At 45.6% G+C, this 21,932-nt stretch overlaps 2 protein-coding genes across 5 annotated transcripts in view; one reads left to right on the top strand and one right to left on the bottom strand.

Moving 5' to 3' along the window:
• The window catches only part of APH1B (aph-1B gamma-secretase subunit), a 93,659-nt gene that overhangs the window by 6,889 nt on the left and 64,838 nt on the right, over nt 1-21,932 (bottom strand). The window lies entirely within an intron of this gene.
• Nucleotides 1-21,932, top strand: part of CA12 (carbonic anhydrase 12) — a 62,934-nt gene that overhangs the window by 23,850 nt on the left and 17,152 nt on the right. For all 4 annotated transcript variants that reach the window (XM_027123244.1, XM_027123243.1, XM_027123242.1 and 1 more), the window contains exons 3-4: nt 16,460-16,639; nt 17,541-17,683. In XM_027123244.1, the coding sequence (XP_026979045.1) occupies nt 16,460-16,639; nt 17,541-17,683 (323 nt within the window). The remainder of the gene's footprint in view (nt 1-16,459; nt 16,640-17,540; nt 17,684-21,932) is intronic.

The following is a 21,932-nucleotide window of genomic DNA, read 5'->3' as shown; positions in this document are numbered from 1 at the left end:
GAGCCACTGAAGAACTTTCAGCAGAGAAACGTCTGGATCTGGATCTAGCGTAGGGAGTGGAGGGCTGGAGAAGCAAGGCCAGTGAGGCCTACAGACATGGAGCTATGCATCTGAACAGGGCTATGCCAGTAGGGGCAGATGAAGGCCAAGTTTAAAAGAAACTTAATTTGGTCCTTGATAGCTTTTTTTCCTGAACTGGGAGTCAATCCGGATAATTCACTAAATTTATTTGTGGCATCTCTTTAGACCTTTCCTGCTCTTGACATTTCTGAAGCATACAGACTAGATATCACATAGCATGTCCTTCCATTTGGGTTTGTCTGAGGGTTTCTCATGAGACTCAGGTTGTCCATTTTGGCGCGAAGAATACAGTATATACAGAAGTATATACTGTTATTATATATTATATATGTATACACACATATCTCTATACACACATATATTCACAATGGAATATTACTCAGCCATAAAAAAGAATGAAATAATGCCATTTGCAGCAACATGGATGGACCTAGAGATTATCATACTAAATAAAGTAAGTCAGACAGAAAGACGTGTATCATATGATATCACTTATATGTGGAATCTTCAAAAAAATGATACAAATGAACTTATTTACAAAATAGAAATGGACTCAGAGACATAGAAAACAAACTTATGGTTACCAAAGGGAAAAAAGGGGGAGGGAGGGATAAATTAGGAATTTGGGATTAACAGAAACACACTACTATATATAAAATAAACAACAAAGTCCTACTGTATAAAACAGGGAACTATACTCAATATCTTGTAATAACCTATAATTCAGAAAGAATCTGAAAAAGAATATATATGTATACACACACACGTATACATATACATACACGTATACATACACACACCCACACATATACACATACACAGCCACGTATACGTATACACACACACGTCTCCGTACACACCCACGTCTATGTACACACACACACGTCTCCGTACACACCCACATCTACATATACAGACACACGTCTATGTATACACACACGTATACGTATATACACACATGTATACATATATACATACACACATACATAACTGAATCATTCTGCTGTACACCTGACTCTAACACAACACTGTAAATCAACTATACTTCAATTTTTAAAAAAAAGATTAAAAATAAAGAAAAAATATTGTCCTAAAAAAAAGACTCCTAAAAGAGTAAAATTGTTACATCTCTGTGCCTAAAAATGGGGCCAAAGGAAAGGAAGGAGTGGAGTGTGATTCCCAGCCTTTGGGGGGTGGGCGGTTCTATCAGCTGAGATAGAGAACCTCGAAGGAGGTGGAGGAGGTTTTGGAAGGAGGAGGGTGACAGAGGAAAGGATGGTAGGTTTGGTTATTTTTCAAATTATTTGTTTGCTCGTCTGCCTCCCCCTCCAGCCACGTCTGATTTCAGGAACCCATGGAGCATCCAATGGGGGTGGCCAGTAGGCAATGGGTCTGGAGCTCAGGAGGAAACCCCAACAGGGCAGAGGTGGTGCTGAAGCCACGGGAGGAGATAAGGTCACCCCAGGGGAGTGTAAATGAGAGAGAAAGAGAAGAGCCAAAAGGACAAAACCACAGGGAGAGCTGACATTAAGGGCAGGTAGCTACAGAGAGCTGAGAAGGGGCAGGAGAAATGGGAAGATAACTCAGACAAAGCAGTATCCCCCAGAAACCAGAGAGGACAGGTTCAGAAATGGGGTGGGGTAGGTGGGGAGGCACTGGGGCCAAGGGATGCAAGACAAATGAGGGCTGAAGAGTCTATTTGAATCCAGTGGGATGTGGGCCTGGAAGCAGTGAGATCTGAGCAGGAAGTGGAGATGCAGAAGTGACCGGACGATGTTTGGTTGCAAAGAGGGGGTGAGGAATCAGAGCAGGAGGGAAGGGGAGGTTCTCGTCCTAGTAAATAGATATCAAAGTCCACAACTAAATAGCTTGTTCAGGGCCGCATCCAACTTAGATATGCAGGACGGCCCCTGACCTGTTGTCTAGCCACCCCATCCAGTCTCGGGTCCTCACTGACAGCCTCACACGTTTCACAAAGATGAGTGCTGAGAAGGTGGATGGGGGAGCAAGGGAGAGAAGAGCAGCTTTTTGGCAGCAGAGTCAGTCTCTCTCTCTCTCTCTGCCAGGGAAGGAGCGGGTCACTAGGGCAGCCTCTGCTCACATTATTTGCTCTCCCATCAGTTTCCTTTTGCTGCCAGGGAACATTGCTTCATCACCTTGCATGGAACACGCCTTTATTATCATGATTATTTGAAGTTTTCTCTCTTCATTCAGAAGCTTGTTACAAATACTAGCCTCATTGTCCCCCAGACCCTCGTCTCCAGGAAACCAGGCTGTATTATCTCCAGCTTCCTTTCGTGCCAGCTCTGTTGACAGTTTACTTTCTAAAACCCACACAAGAGGAACGTGAATGCTTTATTTCAGTCAACAGCTATTTTATAGCAGAGAATAGCAAGTTAACTGCAGTCAAATATTTAAACTACAGCAAAAAGCAACCCTATGAAATGAGAAACACGTGTGATACATCCATACAATGGGATACTCTTCAGCCATAAAAAAGGAATGAAGTACTGATACATGCTACATCATAGATGAACCTTGAAAACATTATACTGTGTGAAAGAAGCCAGACACAAATTGTGTGATTCCATTTATCAGAAATATCCAGAAGTGACAAACCTATAGAGACAGCAGGTAGATTAGTGGTTGCCAAGGGCTGGGGGGAGGAGGGGAAATGACTGCTTAGTGAGTATGGCGTTTCCTTTGGGATGATACAAATGTCCCGGAACTAAACAGTGGTGACAGTTGTACAACACTGTGAATATACTAAATGTAATTAATGGTAAATTTATGTTATATATATTCTGCCACAATAAAAAATTAATTACTTTGGAAAAAAGAAACCCTACCTTGACACCAGAGAGCAAAAAGCCCTGGCTCCAGCCCCAACGGTGTCGATGTAATGAAGGCTTTCTATCAGCGACTCTTAACTTCGGCCGCACATCAGAATCACCTGAGCAGCTTCTTAAAGCCTCCTGTCTCTGGACGCCACCCAAGACCCATTAAACCTGATCTCTGGGGCGGGGGCCAGGGGCAAACTTAGAAGCTCTAGGAAGCTCCAATGTGCAGTTAGGGTTGAGAAATACTGTGCTAGACCAGTGGTCCTCAGAGTGTGGTCCCCAGACCAGCAGTACCAGCATCACCTGGGAATTTGGTTAGAAAGGCACATTCTGGGACTGCACCCCAAACCTTCTTTTTTTTTTTTTTTTTTGCGGTATGCGGGCCTCTCACTGCTGTGGCCTCTCCCGTTGCGGAACACAGGCTCCGGATGCGCAGGCTCAGCGGCCATGGCTCACGGGCCCAGCCGCTCCGCTGCATGTGGGATCCTCCTGGACCGGGGCACGAGCCTGCGTCCCCTGCATCGGCAGGCGGACTCTCAACCACTGCGCCACCAGGGAAGCCCACAAACCTTCTGAATTAGTAACCCTGAGAGTGTTTTAACAAGAAATTTGTGTTTTAACAAGTCCTCCAGGGGATTCTGATACACACCAAAGTCTGACACCAACTGTTCTGAGTCTAGACAAAGTAAGATACAGAGACTTTTCCTCAACCAATGAGTGTTTACTGAGCGTCTACTCTAAGTTTGCTTCTGTGATAGATGTGAAAATACAGAAAGTCACCTCAGGTCTCCTCAAACATCTCGTTGGTTAGATTCCTGGGAAAGAAGTTGTATGTTAAAATGAGCTGAGCTTTTTTATGGCTGAACAGTACTCCACTGTAGGCGTATACCACATTTTATTTATCCCTTCATGCCTTGATGGGCACATGAGTTATTTCCACCTTTCGGCTATTACGAATAATTCTGCTAGGAACATAGGTGTACAAGTATCTGTTTGAGTCTCTGCTTTCAATTCCTTTGAGTATATTCCTCAAAATTCTACTCTAGGAGTAGAATTGTCAGGTCATACGACAATGCTATGTTTAACTTTTTAAGGAATCACCAAAGTGTTTTCCACAGCGGCTGCACCACCAGGATTGTTCGTTTGGGATGATGGAAAGAGTTCTGGAAAGGGCTAGTGATGATGTTTGCACAACAGTGTGACTGTAATTAACACCACCGAATGCACTTTAAAATGGTTAAAAAGGGTAAATTTTATGTTATGTATATTTTACCACACACACACACACACACACACACACACAAAACATTAAAGACATGAAATGAGCCATGAAAACAGATTTAGAAAAGGAAGTTATGTTCCTAATGGTCAACACTGAAGAAAAATGACCTCAAACACCATAATTATGTTTCCATAATTACACATATAACAGTGCATTAAAAAGATGGTGTCTGCAGTTCGTACTATTCAGAGGTGGTCTTTGCCTGAGCATGGAGAAAGAATATTTTTAATATCCTTTTTTTAGGAGGGTAGGGCAGGATGTCGGGTTCTTCTGGGGACTTCGTGTGTTTACATCGACCAAAATTCCTTTGTGAACAAGTCAAAGAAGATCAAAGAGAATAACATGTACTGAGCACTGACAGGTGATGGGCCTGGCTTGGTTTCCCTACTGGGGTTAGGCCGTTACCACCTTAGCAACTTGTCTAACCTATTAGTGGCCTGTTGTTGTTCAGGAACCCTTTGCTGAGCACGTTGATGTGCAGGCTCAGTGGGAGGAGTCAGGGATACAGGAATGAATGGGACGAGCTGAGAGCCCAGTGCGGTGCTTCCCAACCGTCAGCGTCAGCGAGCGCTGAGTCACCCACTGGGCTCGTTCAATGACAGATGCCGGGCACCACCCCCAGAGTGTCTGGGTCAGGGTGTCTGGGGGCGGGGGGGGGAGGCCCAAGAATCTGCATTTCTAACAGGCTCCTAGGTGATGATGGTGGTGGTGATGCTTGTCCAGGGACCACGCTTTGAGAACCACTGGTCTACTGGGTAGAAAAGTATAAAATGTTATTTTGATAAGTGTAGGTGCCTCTAGGAAAGAGAAGTGTAAAGGGCTCCACAGGAGCATCGAGGGTGGGGAAACACTTGGCCCTGCCTTTTGGGGGGGTGAGAGGGGCAGGGAGAGGGTGTTTCTGGGAGCTGGGATGCAGCTTGGTGTGTCTCAGCATTGCTGCAATAAAAAGGGGAGGGGAGAGCAGGCTCAGAGGAGTCCAAAGAGGTGGGCAGAGCTTCGCCACAACGAATGCTCTCTAAGGCAACAGGACCTAAGAGGGTGCCAGAGATGCAGGAGCAAAAGCAAACAGTTGTCACCATTTATCTTTGGCATCCTGGAAACCTCACCCTCCTCCCTATAAAAGCCTTCCCTCCAGAAAGGACCTGACAAATGCCTGGAAGCCAAAGGGTAAATGACCGCAAAAGCCTTTTCTTCTAGCTACACCCATACCTCCCCTCTCCTCTCCACCCCAGCAATATTGGAAGGGGATTACTGGAGGGGGAGGGGCCCTCTACGTATGGCAAGATGGAGGGGAAGGACGTCGCAAGGTTTAGCAGAGAGCTGAGCTGGCGGCCCCAGTCCTGCAGCTCACCTCTTCTCGCTCCCCAGCTTGCACTACGGGCCCCACTGCCATGGCTAAAGCAGAAAGGATGCCAAAGAGGGGCTTGGGAGGAATTTACCCTTTCCCAGTCTCCTCCCTCTCAAGCCAACCCAAACAAAAATTGAAATAATAAAGAGAAAAGTTTGATATAAAGTATGGCTTAACAGCATCTTTAGAAAACATTCCTATTTTTCTTGATCTGTAACAGTAAAAACCAAGGAAGCAGAATGGGCCTGCCATGGCAGTCCAGCTTTAAGCTTTGTAAATAGTAAGTAACACTGACTCTCCAGCCCTTGCTCTGCCCTGTCTCTGATTCACTTGTAATATTAACAAAGAAAAGGCTTCAACGCCAGTTTGGTTCCTTGACCCCTGTTTGTTTATAATAAAACCATAAGACATCACCTGTCAATCATCAACCCACCCCTCTGCTAGCCTCCTCTCCTTCTGGGCAGGATCTCGGGCTTTATGGCCATGCCTCTCCACTTGACTGTCAGGGAAACAGGCAGAGTCAGCACAATGTGGCCCTGGGCTCAGGGGGCAAGAATCCAGCCAAGGCAGATGCTGTGGGAACCCCACACTACTGATCAGCTGAACCCACTGGACTTTTATGGGAAGCCATGTGTCTTTTAATCAACTTCAGAAGTGAACTGCAGGAGCTGTCAAATATATATAAAACATATTTTAACAATGTGACTTCTGCATCCTAACAACATCCTCAGAATGTGTGGCACTGAGATGGATTTAGAGAGGATACAGAGGCTGCCTTCCCTTCTGAATGGGGTCCTGTGGCTTAGCTGTGTTCTCTATGGCTCCAGCCACAGGACCGCGAAGGATGGGTGACCCCCCAGAGAGAGCTGGGTCCCAGCCCCCTGAAAGGAGGACCTTTCTAACAGACGGAGTAGTGTACCTGAGCGGGTGCTGAATGACTCCCACTCAGCCTTGTTGTAGGGCAGCACCCAGCCTGGCCAGGGGGAAGCCAGATGAACCCTGGGTTCATTCTGAGTCTTTACATCACATACACATAAAATATACAAGCTCTCTGTTGCAGCAGGGTCTCTGAGTGCTCTGTGCACTCCCTTTGGAATGCCATTCCCCAGGTTTGACTCATGGTGGGCTCAGTCCCATCCTTTAAGTCTCAACTTTAATGGTGCCTCCTCTAAGAAGCCTGCCTGCACCACCTGGTCCATAGTGGTCCCTCCATTTTTCTCCATCATAGCCCTTGCTTATTTCCTTCATAGCATTGACTGCAGACTGGAATTATTTTACTTATGTATTGGTTTTCTTATCCGTAATTTATTATCAGGCTTTTCCACTGGAATGTAAGTTCCATGAGGACAGAGACCAGATCTGTCATGTTCTCCACTGTATCTTTAATACTAAATACAGTGCCTGGCCCACAGAAGGCACATCTGTTGAAGAAATGAACGAATGAACTTCAAAACTAAATAGCACTCCAAGGAGGGTATTTAGCAATTTTCTCTTTTATTCAACATTTGAATATTCATTTTTAAATTGCAAATATAATCTATTTAATTGTGTATTCAACTTTGATACACAATCTGTGATCATTTTCATATAAGTATACATGCCCAGACTGGGGGCATTTTTATTAGAGTCAGATCCCCTTACAAAACAAACCTTGGGGACTGACCAAAAGCTTTTTTTTTTTGCGGTACGCGGGCCTCTCACTGTTGCGGCCTCTCCCGTTGAGGAGCACAGGCTCCGGACGCGCAGGCTCAGCGGCCATGGCTCACGGGCCCAGCCGCTCCGCAGCATGTGGGATCTTCCCGGACCGGGGCACAAACCCGTGTCCCCTGCATCGGCAGGCGGACTCTCAACCACTGCGCCACCAGGGAAGCCCGACCAAAAGCTTTTATTATACGAAAACTTTGACTGTTGGTTAAAAAAAAGGTGTGTCAACATCTAGAATGTGTAAAACCTTGCCACTGTAGTTTTATCCATTGGGGCAAGTTTTGATCTGACTGCGTTTCGGTAGCCAGTCTAAAGAGACAGGCCCTGGGGATGGTGGCCCAGGATGGGCTGCCCAGGCGTTCACATAGACACTGAGGGCTCTACCCCAAGAGTGTGGCTACCACAAATGTCAGGGGTGCCAGGCAGGTCTGAGGGACAGACTTAGGCCCAAAAAGGTAAACGTCATAATAGGATAATAATGAATACTGTTTTTTTTTTGTCCAGACTTGTCGGATATAGTCAAGTTACAAACAATATTTATTTTCACTAGAATTTTTGTTATTCTTAAGCACATAGGATGCAGTCAGTGAGAAAGAGTAATCAGTGAGAAACAGCAATCAAACTGTACCAGTAATTACATAGTTCTGATCTTCTAAGGAGCCCTATATGCTTTTATTATTACAATACATGCTGTAACGTATATGTCGTAAATGTATAAATGTAAGAAATTGCTCAACCCATAAAGTGTTTTACTTACCACATACCATGTCTGCAAACAGATCATAAAATAATAAAATTATCTTTCATTTACTTGCATGAATTGTTATTTGCCCAAGGCAGTATTGAGTCTCTACATATGTATGTACAGAGCAAATACACCCATGTTGGAGAAAAATAAAAGGAGGACCTATAGATTAAAAGAAACTCAAGGGACATATTAACCAGTCATGATACATGGACCTTATTTGGACCCTGATCCAAACAAACTATTTCATAAATATATGAGACTATAGCACAGGGAACTACATTCAATATCTTATAATAACCTACAATGGAAAAGAATCTGAAAAAGGTATATATATATATATATATATATATATATAACTGAATCACTTTGCTATATACCTGACACATTGTAAATCAACTATACTTCAATTAAAAAATAGGAAAAAAAACCAAAAAAGATTTATGAGACAATTGGGAAAATTTGAATTTGCACTGGATATTTGATGACATTAAGAAACCATTGGGGGCTTCCCTGGTGGCACAGTGGTTGAGAATCTGCCTGCTAATGTGGGGGACACGGGTTCGAGCCCTGGTCTGGGAAGATCCCACATGCCACGGAGCAACTAGGCCCGTGGGCCACAACTACTGAGCCTGCGCGTCTGGAGCCTGTGCTCTGCAAAAAGAGAGGCCGCGATAGTGAGAGGCCTGCGCACCACGATGAAGAGTGGCCCCCGCTCCCCGCGACTAGAGAAAGCCCTCGCACAGAAACGAAGACCCAACACAGCCAAAAATAAATAAATAAATTAATAAACTCCTACCCCCAACAACAACAACAAAAAGAAACCACTGGGAGACACAAGAGGGAGGAGATATAGGGATATATGTATAGCTGATTCACTCTGTTATAAAGCAGAAACTAACACACCACTGTAAAGAAATTATACTCCAATAAAGATTTTTTTAAAAATTAAAAAAAAATCATTGTTAACAGTTTTTAGATGTGAAGATGATATTGTGGTTATTTTTACAGTTATTACCTATAATTATATATATGCATCCATAGATTTTCTTCAAAGGAATCCAGTGGAGGGGGAATGGATAGGGCGGGGGGTATGGATGAAACTAGATTAGTCATGGAGAGACGGGTACACGGGGCCATGCTACTATGCTCTTTACTGTTGTACCTGCTTTGAAATTGTATTAAATTTTAAAACAAGACATAAGGTGTAGTAAGAAAATAGCCAAATACAGGTTCACTTTAAAAATCACATTGACTCTTTTAGGCTCATGGGTGTACTTGGGCTGCATGCATCTCAGAATGTGAGAAACTGAGACTGTCTGTCATCCCACAGCCCATCCTCTTCTCTGATCACCTCTGCAGGCCTGCTGAGTTCTAGGATTTCTGACTGGGTTTTTACTCTGTGGGCTTCCTTTCCAGGAAGGCTTCAGTGTTCTGGTCTGATCCATTCAGCAAACACTTACGGAGTGCCTCCTTCAGCCCAGAGGTGATTTCTACCTCTGCTGGCTGGGTCCACCCCTCCCCCACTGTCTTCTAAGGGCCACACTCCATGAATCAGCCCCTCCTTCTCCTGGAACCATCCTTCCTTCTCTATTCCCCTTTCCTTCTACGTGGAAGTGTGCTCAAGTCTCTTCATTAAAAAAATAAAAAATGCTTCTCGTCACCCTCATCTTCCTATAAACACCACACACACACCCCCCCACACACACCCTTCTCCCATCCCTTTATGGCTAGATTTCTGAAATGAGCTTAAGAAACCCTCCAATTCATTAATTCATTAAGTGTCTAGGAAATGCCACTATATGCTCAGACACGGGGGAGGGACGTGACAGAGTTCTAGGCTTCCAAAGGTCTTCAAAACTTAACAGACAGAGTTCTAGTCTGGACCGGGTTTAGAGTAACAGTCACAGGTAAGATGGCTAAATGACCATTCCAGGCACTGTGCCATTGTAGGAAGCCGGATAATCTGGCCCAGGAGTTCAAGGCAGAAAGAAAGTGCTGGAGTAGCTTGCCCAGGACTTGAGCTGGATTTTGGAGATGGACAAGATTTGGAAGGTAGAGAGGAAAGAAGGCAGCATTGTAAGCAGATTTTTAGCATAAGAACATTTGTGAAGGTTGGTCTGAGGATGGGGGAGCTGGCCTGACCATGGGGGCGAACTGCGGTGGGTATGGCTGCGGTTCTGCTTTGTTTTATTGAGGGCGGGGGCAGGGCAGGGCGTGCTATGGAGAAAGGGAGTGGACGGATGGGTGGTACCACGGGAGCAGGGCTACACCTGGTTCTGGCTGCAACAGCAAAGGCTGGGGCGGGGACCCCACGTGGGGCCTCTGCAGTGTGACCTGGTAAGGGCCTAACCGGGGTGGTGGTGATGATGGTGGAAACTTGGGACCCCATGACCCACCCCGAGGGCAAAGGATGGGCTGAGCCAGCCTGGCTCTGAGATTTTGAGCCTTGGAAGAGTGGGGCCACTTGTCCTGTGACAAGGCTTAGTGCCATCAAATTGAGATCTAGGCCATAACACATCAACCAGCTTCACTATGTGGACCTTCTCCGAATCCTGAATTTTACAAACAACCATTAAAAAGATATGAAAACAACAAGGTCCTACTGTAAAGCACAGAGAACTATATTCAATATCCTGCGATAAACCATAACAGAAAAGAATACTAAAAAGAATGTATAGATATGTGCATAACTGAATCACTTTGCTGTACAGCAGACATTAATGCAACATTGTAAATCAACTATACTTCAATAAAAGAAATGTTTTTTTTAAACTCTGAAATTCCTATTTTTTTTTAACATCTTTATTGGAGTATAATTGCTTTACAATGGTGTGTGAGTTTCTGCTTTATAACAAAGTGAGTCAGTTATACATATGTCCCCATCTCTCCCCTCTTGCATTTCCCTCCCTTCCACCCTCCCTATCCCACCCCTCTACGTGGTCACAAAGCACCGAGCTGATCTCCCTGTGCTATGCGGCTGCTTCCCACTAGCTGTCTATTTTACATTTGGTAGTGTATATATGTCCGTGCCACTCTCTCACTTCATCCCAGCTTACCCTTCCCCCTTCCCTTGTCCTCAAGCCCATTCTCTAGTAGGTCTGCATCTTTATTCCCATCCTGCCCCTAGGTTCTTCTGACCATTTTTTTTCTTTTTTTTTTTTAGATTCTATATGTGTTAGCATATAGTATTTGTTTTTCTCTTTCTGACTTACTTCACTCTGTATGACAGTCTCTACGTCCATCCACCTCATTACAAATAACTCAGTTTCATTCCTTTTTATGGCTGAATAATATTCCATTGTATATATGTGCCACATCTTCTTTATCCATTCATCTGATGTTGGACACTTAGGTTGCTTCCATGTCCTGGCTATTGTAAATAGAGCTGCAATGAACATTTTGGTACATGACTCTTTTTGAATTATGGTTTTCTCAGGGTGTATGCCCAGTAGTGGGATCACTGGGTCATATGGTAGTTCTATTTTTAGTTTTTTAAGGAACCTCCATACTGTTCTCCATAGAGGCTACATCAACTTACATTCCCACCAGCAGTGCAAGAGGGTTCCCTTTTCTCCACACCCTCTCCAGCATTTATTGTTTGTAAAAAGAAATGTTTTAAAAAGATATGAGATAATTGGAAAATTTTGAATTCTGACTGGATTTAATAATATTAAGGAATTGTTAACCTTTTAAGTGTGGTAAGGGTATTGTACTTTCTTTCTAAGAGCCTTATGTTTTAGAGACATACTGAAATATGCACAGATGAAATATATTTGGATTTGTTTCAAAATTATCCAGGGATAGGGGAGAGCAGGTGTGGTAGAGATGAAGGTGGACAGGCCGTGGATTGTTAGTTGTTGAAGCTCGGGGATATGGGGTTCATTTTGCTCCTCCCTCTACAGTTGCACGCATTTGACATTTTCCCTGAAAGAAATTCTGGTCCTCGGGTAATGCAAGTCTTGTACTCTGGGCCTCAGTAATGCCCAGCTGGAAAGCACGAGAGGCATTTTGAGCTGTGCCATGTTCATCTCTTGTTACAATTCAAAACAGAAATTTGGTCCACTTCTGTTTTGCCTCAAACAGAAAAATTCATGAACTGGAAAGAAATAATGCCTTGATTTTAGTTGGAAAAACAAACTGGGAGATACACATGATCTCCTTTATCATGATCACGCGAGGAATCTAATCCACGGAAGAAGCAAAGTCACAGCCCGAGAGAAAAGTCACATTTTGATGGTAGCTGGAAACAAATGCTTCTTTTGGAAGAGTCAGTCCCAGGAGAGGTTTTCTGGCAGCAGAGTGCTTGGCATGAGTGTGAAAGCTGAGAACAAGTTGAAAAATTACAGCCTGGGCAGTAGCTGCCAGCGAAAAGAAAGTGCAGTGTTAGATCAGCAATGACGTTGCTCACACAGAGGCTGCAGGGCAGAAGGGAGCCTGCTGCCTACGTGCCTGATACTGGGTGTCCTGGTGCCCAGCCACATGGCACCTCGCTCTCTCACTCACAAGCCACAGAGATCAGAGGCTGCTCTGACAACGTCTCTAGCCATGTAAGCAGGGGACACAGCCATCACACGCTGGCAGAGAGTCCCGTGAACTGCAATGAAACTCCATACTCAGCAGATCGTCTCCCAGGCTACCGGCCAGCAACCGGATTTCTTTTTCAATGAGTGGCCCCAAACAGAACAAAACCTCACGCAGGTACACTAGAAAGCTAGGAGGGTAACTTTTGAACCTGAGCAAGTAACATCATTTTTCTTTACTTTTTATAGGAAAAAGAAAATTATGTCGGGGAATAGAGAGAAACTAGGGGGTTTAATATAGGTGCATGCTTCCCTGGAGAGGAACAAGCAGAAAATTAGTAAGAGAATCCAGCTCAGGAAACATGTGAGGGCCTGCTCTATGCCAGGCATTGTGGACAAGGCAGGGGTGAATGAGACATGGTCCCTGCCTTCAAGGAGGTCATGGGAGAAGGAGGATACGAGTGTGCACGAAATCTCCTGGATAAATAATGAAATAGAAGGCATGGAGGTCCTGTGACCCAGGCAAGGTAACTCTGTTACTAAGCCAAAGTCTGTCTTTGGGCAAATCACTTCATCTCAATTTTTCGTCTACAGAATGGGGCAATTCTTGCCTTGTTGACCCCATGGAGTTGTAGAGGTGTAAGGACCAAAACTACTAACATCACCATCGTCACCATCACCATCATGAGGAGGAGGAGGGATAGTAGAGGCTTCCTAGATCCTGCTGCCCAAAGGGCCTGTGATGGGCACTCAGGACGAGTACTTCCAGTGGTCAGCAGCCCAAACCGGCAGGACTGCCCACTCTCCCGCCAGCCCCAGGAGCAGCAGCGCCCTGTGCCCTCGTTCCCACAGCTGGTTCCCACTGGGCACCTCGTCACATGCCCAGGAACTGCCTTTGGATGAGCAGTTCTCTCCAACCCGTTCCAACCGGCCTGATACAGAGGTGAAGGTGCTTAGTCCTAGTAATCTTAAGAAATCTCAGAGCTTGAGAGTCAGAAGGGACCTTCCAGAACATAGTGTCCACCCCTCCCATTTGTACAAAGGGCAAAGGAGACGAAGGCAGGGAAGGTGACTGGCTTGAGGTCACTCACGGAGGTGGAGGGCAGGGGACGGCTGGTGCTGGAAAGCTGGAGTCTCCGGGTCCAATACAGCTGCTTCTCTTTCCTAGGAAGGTTTTGCCACCACTGACTCTGTTGCCTTTTTTTTTTTTTTTAATTTTATTTATGTATTTATTTTTGCTGTGTTGGGTCTACGTTTCTGTGCGAGGGCTTCCTCTAGTTGCGGTGAGTGGGGGCCACTCTTCATCGCGGTGCGCAGGCCTCTCACTGTTGCGGCCTCTCTTGTTGCAGAGCACAGGCTCCAGACGCGCAGGCTCAGTAGTTGTGGCTCACGGGCCCAGCTGCTCCGCAGCACGTGGGATCCTCCCGGACCAGGGCTCGAACCCGTGTCCCCTGCGCCGGCAGGCAGACTCTCAACCACTGCGCCACCAGGGAAGCCCTCTGTTGCCTTTTATATCCTTAGTCTTTTCTGCTCCCAAATACCTAATTTGGCCAACTTCCACGAAAGTGTTTAGGGCAAAAGGAAAATTCCTCCTCATAACCTTTCCCCAAGCTCTCTGTTCTTTGGGGGTCTTTCATTCTTTGGGGAAGATGTTTACTCAGTGCCTGTTATGCATGTGATCCTAAGCACGACATGGGTTCACAGAGATGAAATGGGATGGCCCAGTCCCCTCTTCATGAAACCTTCAGGGGAGCTCTGGCTCTGGGAAAAGAAAGCCCTTCTTACTCAGTTCCCTTTAGCTATGTGTTCAAGGGGAGATCTCTTTGCCACACCTCTTCATGTCCTGAGTTTTTCCATTCATGCCTGTCTGGCAGCTTCTGCCACCCTGGCTGTGGGCCCAGATGCCGTTGTGAGAGAGAAAAGGCTGGCAGCCTCACTCTTGAAGGGCTGCCACCTAGGAGCTGCGCTGCTTCCTGACCCTCAGGGCTGGCATGATACCTCTTGACTGCTTCATCTCTGAACCCTGTGGTCTCTAAGGGATTCGGTTTTGCCCCCAGCTGAGTAACTGCCCTAATCCAGTCTGCCCCCTGGAGTGACTGCCTTGGTGTCCTCCAGCCTGCCTCTCCGACAGTCGCCATCTTGGTGTAGTTTAGTTGCCTTGAGTCCAGGGCTTTGAGGCCGTGGGAAGAAAAACAATACAGTTCAGTGGAAACTCTGACATGTGAGGGTTGGGAAAACTGGTGTCCAGTGAGAGGCTGGGCTGGAGAGTCTGAAATCCCTTCCAGCTCCAACATTTCTGAAAAGGTATACCTGAAGGCTGACAGCCTGAAATATTAGAGGGTTCTCCTGTGTGTGTCCAGACCTAGGACCAACTCGTCATAGCATTTCAAATGAATGTGGGCACCAAGTTTTGCTTCTGACTCTCCCTACTCTCAGGTGAGGTCCCCTAGTTAGAGAACAAGGTGTAGGGGATGGGGATTCTGTGAGGCCGGTGTACACACACGTGCTCCTGTGAAATGGTGCCGTGGTCTATGGCAAGGGTGCCCAGAAGACGTGGTATTCCTTCCCCTTCTGCTCTAGGTGACACCTTTCCGTGTGCTGAAATACTGATGAATGAACTCCAGGTGGCAAACCTTGGTTCCCAACTCCTAGAGAGCCCACAGGGCACCATGGTTCTACTCTAACGAGCCGTGACCTGCCAATTATTTACTTTTCTGGAGAAACCTCAGCTTGAAAATCCACTTAATTACCATGGGAGATAATCTTTTAAACATAGCCTTACATCCCTGAAAGACTTTTCCTTGTGGGAGTAAGAAAGTGAACGTGGGATTGGATTGTTTATTTTCATTTCCAGGGGAAGGACTATTACCTGGTAGTTAGCAAGAAGCCTGAGCCCTGGAGGGTTTATTTGATAAGTTTGCTCCTCCTCACTGCTAGTTTGTCAGTTATATTGTAATAATTAGTTTGTAATATTGTCATACTTTTCCCCAGCGTAAACATTGCATTTAGCTCCGTGATTCCGGGCTTATAATTACTTGATATTTTCCAAGCTTCCCTATCAGGTTGGGGGTTTTTACTTGCTCTAGATGTGGGTATTCAGAGTCAAGGTCCTCAAGGGTTTCCTATCAAGAAGATCATACCTGTAAATCACCAACCTCAAAGACCTACCTGGAGTTGGAGACAGACTCCAATTTTTCCAACGGGGGACATCCCAGTGGATTAAATAAATTCTTCCCCACTAGGAGAGGGAAGGGTGGAGGGGCAATATAGGGGTAGTGGAGTAAGAGGTACAAACTATTAGGTCTAAAATAAGCTACAAGGATATATTGTACAACATGGGGAATACAGTCCATATTTTAAAATAACTCACTATATTGTACACCTGTAACATATAATATTGTACAGCAACTATACTTCAATTTTTAAAAAGTACCAAAGGAAAGAGAGCCATAGGTTTTAAACTGAACTTGAGCAACAACAAATGTCCTTAGCTTCTAAAAACACAAAAAAATTATAAAATAAAAAAAAAAATCTTCCCCACTAGAATGTAAGCTTGGGCAGCCCCAAGACCCAGAGCAATTCCTGCTCATAGGAGGCGTTCAATGCACAGATGCTAAGTTGCTGAGAGTCACAAGGTCTTCACGTGGAATGGACGTGCATCGGGTCGAAATATGAACAACGGACAGAATACTGCAGAGTCCCTGCCACGGGGCTGCTCTGGTCCCTCTTTCCCCACATCACTTCAGAAGCAAATGGTCTGGAGCCATTTGTATGACCTGGTTCTGTAGGCTGGGGTCTCTGGGCCTTAAGAGTATACCTCTAGGGATTAAGAAAGGAATAGAAAAGAAGTGATTGTATTGCACACAGAATTAGAAGGTGAGGAAAAATCTTTAGTGGAAAACGGATTAAGTCATGGACCTGAATCTCTCCTTCCAGGTCCCCACGGGGAGAAGAGCTGGTCCAAGAGCTACCCATCATGTGGGGGCCTGATGCAGTCCCCAATAGACCTGCAGGATGACATCCTCCAGTACAACGCCAGCCTTGTGCCCCTTGGCTTCCAAGGCTACAGTGAGTCTGCCAACCAGCAATTTGTCCTGACCAACAATGGCCATTCAGGTGAGGGAGCGACCTCCAAGACCTGAAGGGGTGTCTGAGCTTTCCTCAGCTCCCTGGCCTCTTCTGTCTGCCGGGGCAGGGGGTAGGGTGGGTTCTACTGAGGCACCCAGGAAGGAGGGCAAAGGGGAGCCTTGAGGGATGCTTGGACCACTCTCTCCAGGGGATGCTGCAGGTCCTGGGCTCGGCTGGTTCTGCCGGGGTGGTGCCTCTCAGAAGCGGCATATCTCTTGGGATGGGAGAGGGGACAGGCCTGAGCCCCTTGGCCTATTGGATATGGTGCGGGAGTGAATTCTGGGGCACCGTGAACAACTCAAGGGGCCACACAGTTTACTGGGGGCCTTGCCCAGTCTTTGGAGTCAGACCAACCCGAATTTGAATCGTGGCTTGACTACTTATGAGTCATGAGACTCTGGATGAGAATTTTAAACTCCTTGAGGTTTCATCTGGAAAATGGGCATATTGATGTGTACTGTAAAGACTAGAGGTTATGTACGTTAATATCCAGAATAGAGAAGTGCTTAATAAAGAGCGATTATTATTGTTGTTGTTGTTATATAATTCTACAGCTTGGCAGATACCTCACGACAGGTTCTATCTTCATAGCCAAGTGTGTAATACATGGATATATAAACAAACGTTCATCCATTGGTCTAAATTAGTTCCTGACATCATTTTCCAAGGGGAACCAAGAAGGTGCTTGTGCCACTGGAATAGCTTTAGTGAAAGGGGGACATTCTCAGAGAAAGAGCCCAGGTTTCTGACCTACAGGCTGCATCTCTCTGGTCCCCACCTCGCTGTATCCACTCGCCCCTGTCTAGGCCCTGGGCAGGTGATGCCTACCTGCTCTCAGGCAGTACTCAGCTGGCCAGGGCTCTGAAGACTGCCCCTCCTCTCCCTGCAGTGAAACTGAAACTGCCCAAGGACATGCACATCCAGGGCCTTGGGGCCCGCTACAATGCCTCGCAGCTGCACCTGCACTGGGGGGACGAGAATGAACCTCACGGCTCGGAGCACACTGTGGGCGGGAAGCACTTTGCTGCCGAGGTGAGTGGGGCGGCCCGGCTGGCAGAGGATTCCCGGCGGTGGGTGGTCTGGCACCCTTCCACTTGGCTGGTGTGCAGACAAGATCAGAGCACAAGGGGTGAGGTGGAGGGGGCCGTCTCACTCTACACACCCACCCCAGCCCTGCTGGCAGCACAGGAAGGTACGGCCACTCCGGCCACGCTGCAGCTCATCCCCAGTGTCCCGCTTCCCTTCCTCTCCTGAACTTGCTGAGTTTGTTTCCATGTCTTTTACTGAGTGATGCTGCTCAGAAAGCAGTGAGTGCTCCCAGGGGGGCACAGTGGGACACACATGCCCCTTTTCTAGACATCGCCCTTCTGTTTGCACAGATTAAGATCCCACCAGCTTGTGTGGCTGACATCCCACTGCCATATCATACAAGGCTAAGTGCTCCCCCAGCTTTTCCGTTTTCTTCATATGCTATGCTGCTTGCATAAGTTTTTCCCATCCCATCTTTCCTTTCGGGCATGGGTTGTGCTTGGAGCCTGGGGATCCGGGTCCAGGGTCACTCTTCTATTTGGCCACAAATCAAGGGGTGACTGGCATTATAACGCGTAGGGCATTGTGGCCATCAGAGACTCACTGAGGATAGCCTGGGACATCATCACAGTGTTGCATTACGTTGCCCTGAGGTGCTACCCCAAATGCCAAAGAAAACAGGAAGAGGAGCAGAGCTTCGTTCCTGCACTACAAGTGTTCAGCGGAGGCTGGGGGATTGAGCTGCTCCTTTGCAGCGTTCCCGTGGGATTGCACTTGGGGGTGTGGTTCTGAACGTTTAAAGGGCAATAAATACAAAGGGATAAATGCTACTGATCAGCTAACGGAGCCCATGGTAAACAGTGATGCGACCATTCCCCTCTGTTCTTAAAGGCCGAACTGCTTAATGTCTTAGGCTAATTAGAGGTCGAGTTACAAGAGGTGGAGGAGCTATAATTCTGGCCCAATGGGATGGCCCTACTGGAAGTGCACATATTCCAGACCAGGCCCCTCTCTGAACCTCCAGGACTGCCATTTCTTTCAGCCTAACTGCAATAAGGAGGCTTCTATTTTCCCACGGGGGGTAAAGGAGTTAGGGTGTAGGCTGAGAGGGTTTGGGCATTTAAAAATAGTTACTGAATTTTCTGCTATTAAGCCACATCATCGGACCAAGAACCTGGTGAAGATGGACCATAAATGTCAATAACAGAGAAAAAACATCAAGGTGACGCTAAAGTGGCAGATTCTCTATGGAGGGTCCTTGAAAGTGTAGCAGTTCTTCTGGCTTGAGTCTATATAAGAAGACTCTCTTAATCCCCTCAGCAGGGAATTCCCTCCTGTTTGTATTAGTCTTCACCTCCTCTTGATTTCATCTCAACAAGCGAGAAAAGTGCTAAAACAGAACACAAGCTCAAAGGTCAGCTGTAAAAAGAAATAAGGATCGCGACTTCCCTGGTGGTGCAGTGGTTAAGAATCTGCCTGCCAATGCAGGGGACACGGGTTCGAGCCCTGGTCTGGGAAGATCCCATATGCCGCGGAGCAGCTAAGCCCGTGAGCCACAACTGCTGAGCCCGTGTGCCACAACTACTGAAGCCCACACGCCTAGAGCCTGTGTTCCGCAACAAGAGAAGCCACCACAATGAGAAGCCCGCACACCTCAACGAAGAGTAGCCCCCGCTCGCTACAACTAGAGAAAGCCTGTGCGCAGCAATGAAGACCCAACGCAGCCAAAAATAGACAATAAATAAATAAATTAAGAAATAAGAAATAAGGATCTAGGACCTTCAGGGTTTTGGCCACATAGAGTTCTGCACTATTTCCCAAAGCAATGCCAGGCCAAGATGGTGTGGGGCAGTGTGGAGGCTACATCCTTTGGGGGGGAAAGATGGTAAAGGAGGAGCCCCTAAGAAATCCTTAATAGAGGACCATTAAAAAGAAGAAATGACTTGATATAATTTTTTTTTTAATTAGAAAGGGCCACTTGTGATGTGGGGAACATTGAGCTGTATTCATTAAAATATGCTTGAATTCTATTTATAATCACATAAGATGGGAAAAGAGATTAACGAAGAAAAAGGAAAAGGGAGGTAAAATCTCAGTGTGTCATAGTCTCAAGAGGCAAAGAATCAACTAAAATACACATGATCATATATAATATAGTTTTTTGGAGGACCTGATACCACCTTTAGGATTAAAAATCAGGTTAAACAAAGTAGGAGGATGACACTCCTGCATGTCTAAGGGGCTTTATCAGAATGAAGTCATGTCTATAAGCTCCTAATGTCCAGAAGGAGAATGTAGAATAGACATAATACATTTAAACTACCCAAAAATTACAGGAATTTTTCTGTGAAGAATGATAAAGATTTCCAACAACATGCTTTATTGTTTAAAGCTTTAATACCTGAAGAAAATATAACATTGATCATAGCAAAATCAATCCAAGGCATGACATAAGGGAGTTTGTGATACAAATATTACCTTAAATATGAGGTATTCAAAGGTGATGGAAAAAACCAGATATGTTCTTAGGCGCCTTGAGTGAGTAAGTGTGAGAAGGAGTTATTTAGAAGTAAGTGAAGATGTGAAGATGCCCAGATAGGGGTTCAACCAAGGAAAGTGTGTTAGGTATCTATTGCTACATAACAAATTACCCTAAAAATCAGCAGTTTAAGACAACAAACATTTATCTTGCAGTTTCTGTGGGTAAAAAAATTGGGAGCAACTTAGGGGACTGGCTCTGGTTCAGAGTCTCTCATGAGACTGCTGTCATGGTATTGGCTGGGCTACAGTTATCTGAAAGCTTGACTGGGGCTGAAGGATCTGCTTCCAAAATGGCTCATATGGTGGACAAGTTGATGCTGGCTATTGGCAGGAGGCCTCAGTCCCTTGCTACATGAACCTGTTCATAGAGTTGCTTGGGTGCCCTTATGACATGACAGCTGGCTTTCTCTACAGTGAGTGATCCAAGTGTGAGCAAGGCAAAAGCCACAATGCCTTTTATGATGTGGTCTCAGAAGTCATATATTATCACCTCCACCTTACATGATTTATTAGAAGCAAGACATTTAGTCAATGCCACACCTGAGGGGAGAGGAATTAGGCTCTACTTTCTGAAGAACGAGTCAAAGAATTTGTGGATGTATTTTAACACATCACATAAGGCAAGAGAGAACAGACAAAGAGCAGAGCTGCCTTGCTGGTAGACCTAAGACAAACTTCATTTCCTGTATAAAGCTGATGACAAGTAATACAAACTATTCCCCTTTTGCCAACTGCCAAGAGGTCCAGCTATAACCCTTTAGAACGGGCTAGAGCAGCCTCTGGCAGGAAACGAGGGATTATCTGAGATTTTTAGGAACACTTTCACTCTACAAATATCTATCCACCTGTTTCCTGAAGGCTGGAATTGTTTTAATATTGAGGCAAAAGCCACATCTGGAGAGAAGAGACAACAAAGAAAATGACAATTGAAACAAACACCAATGCAGCTGAAAATGGAAATATTTACTAACCAATTGGTGGGGAGTCTCAGATCACAGACTTAACCTTGTCATGTAGGGGGAGGATGACAGATTCCAAGAGAATCAGGAGAAAGGACTGTGAAATAAAATGGAGTCACTTACGTCAAGGGGTTTTAAAATGGAGCTGGGAGGCCATTAAGGAGGTGAACCTTATGCACGTCCTCACCAGCGGGAACCATGAACTTCTGAATTGGGCCAAACCACCAATACTCCATGGACTCTGCAAGAACACCTGCAACTTGTCACATTAACGAACTTTTCCCTCCCTCTAGTAACAGCCCTAGTATTCAACCATGTTTAGCCAAGACTAGCTTCTGCCTCCAACTTGAAAATTACAAAATTCTTTGTAATGCAAACCTCCCTTCTTTGCCTTTAAAAGCCCCTTTTACTCCCTAGCAGGACACTGTTTGGGAAGCTACCCAAATCTGTGTGCCCCAAATCGCATTCTTTGACCCAAATAAACATTTTTTTTGCTTAAGAAAAAAAAAAATCAGGTTAAACATTGACAGAGCTTGTCATAATAATGTCTTAATGCTTACCTAGACTGTTTCTTTTTAATTTTTTAAGACTTTTTTTTTTAAGAGCATTTTAGGTTCACAGCAAAATGCAGAGGAAGATACAGAGATTTCTCATATACTCTTTGCCCTCACACGTGCATAGCCTCCCTCATTATCAACATCACTCATCAGAGTTTACCTAGACTTTTTTTTTTTTTTTTTTTTTTTTTTTTC

Source organism: Aethalodelphis obliquidens, unplaced genomic scaffold (genome assembly GCF_003676395.1).
Source record: "Aethalodelphis obliquidens isolate GAN/ISIS:26980383/991018 unplaced genomic scaffold, ASM367639v1 scaffold26, whole genome shotgun sequence".
Lineage (NCBI taxonomy): Eukaryota > Metazoa > Chordata > Mammalia > Artiodactyla > Delphinidae > Aethalodelphis > Aethalodelphis obliquidens.
Note: the sequence above shows the minus strand (reverse complement) of the source record. Positions and strands in the feature narration are given on the sequence as shown.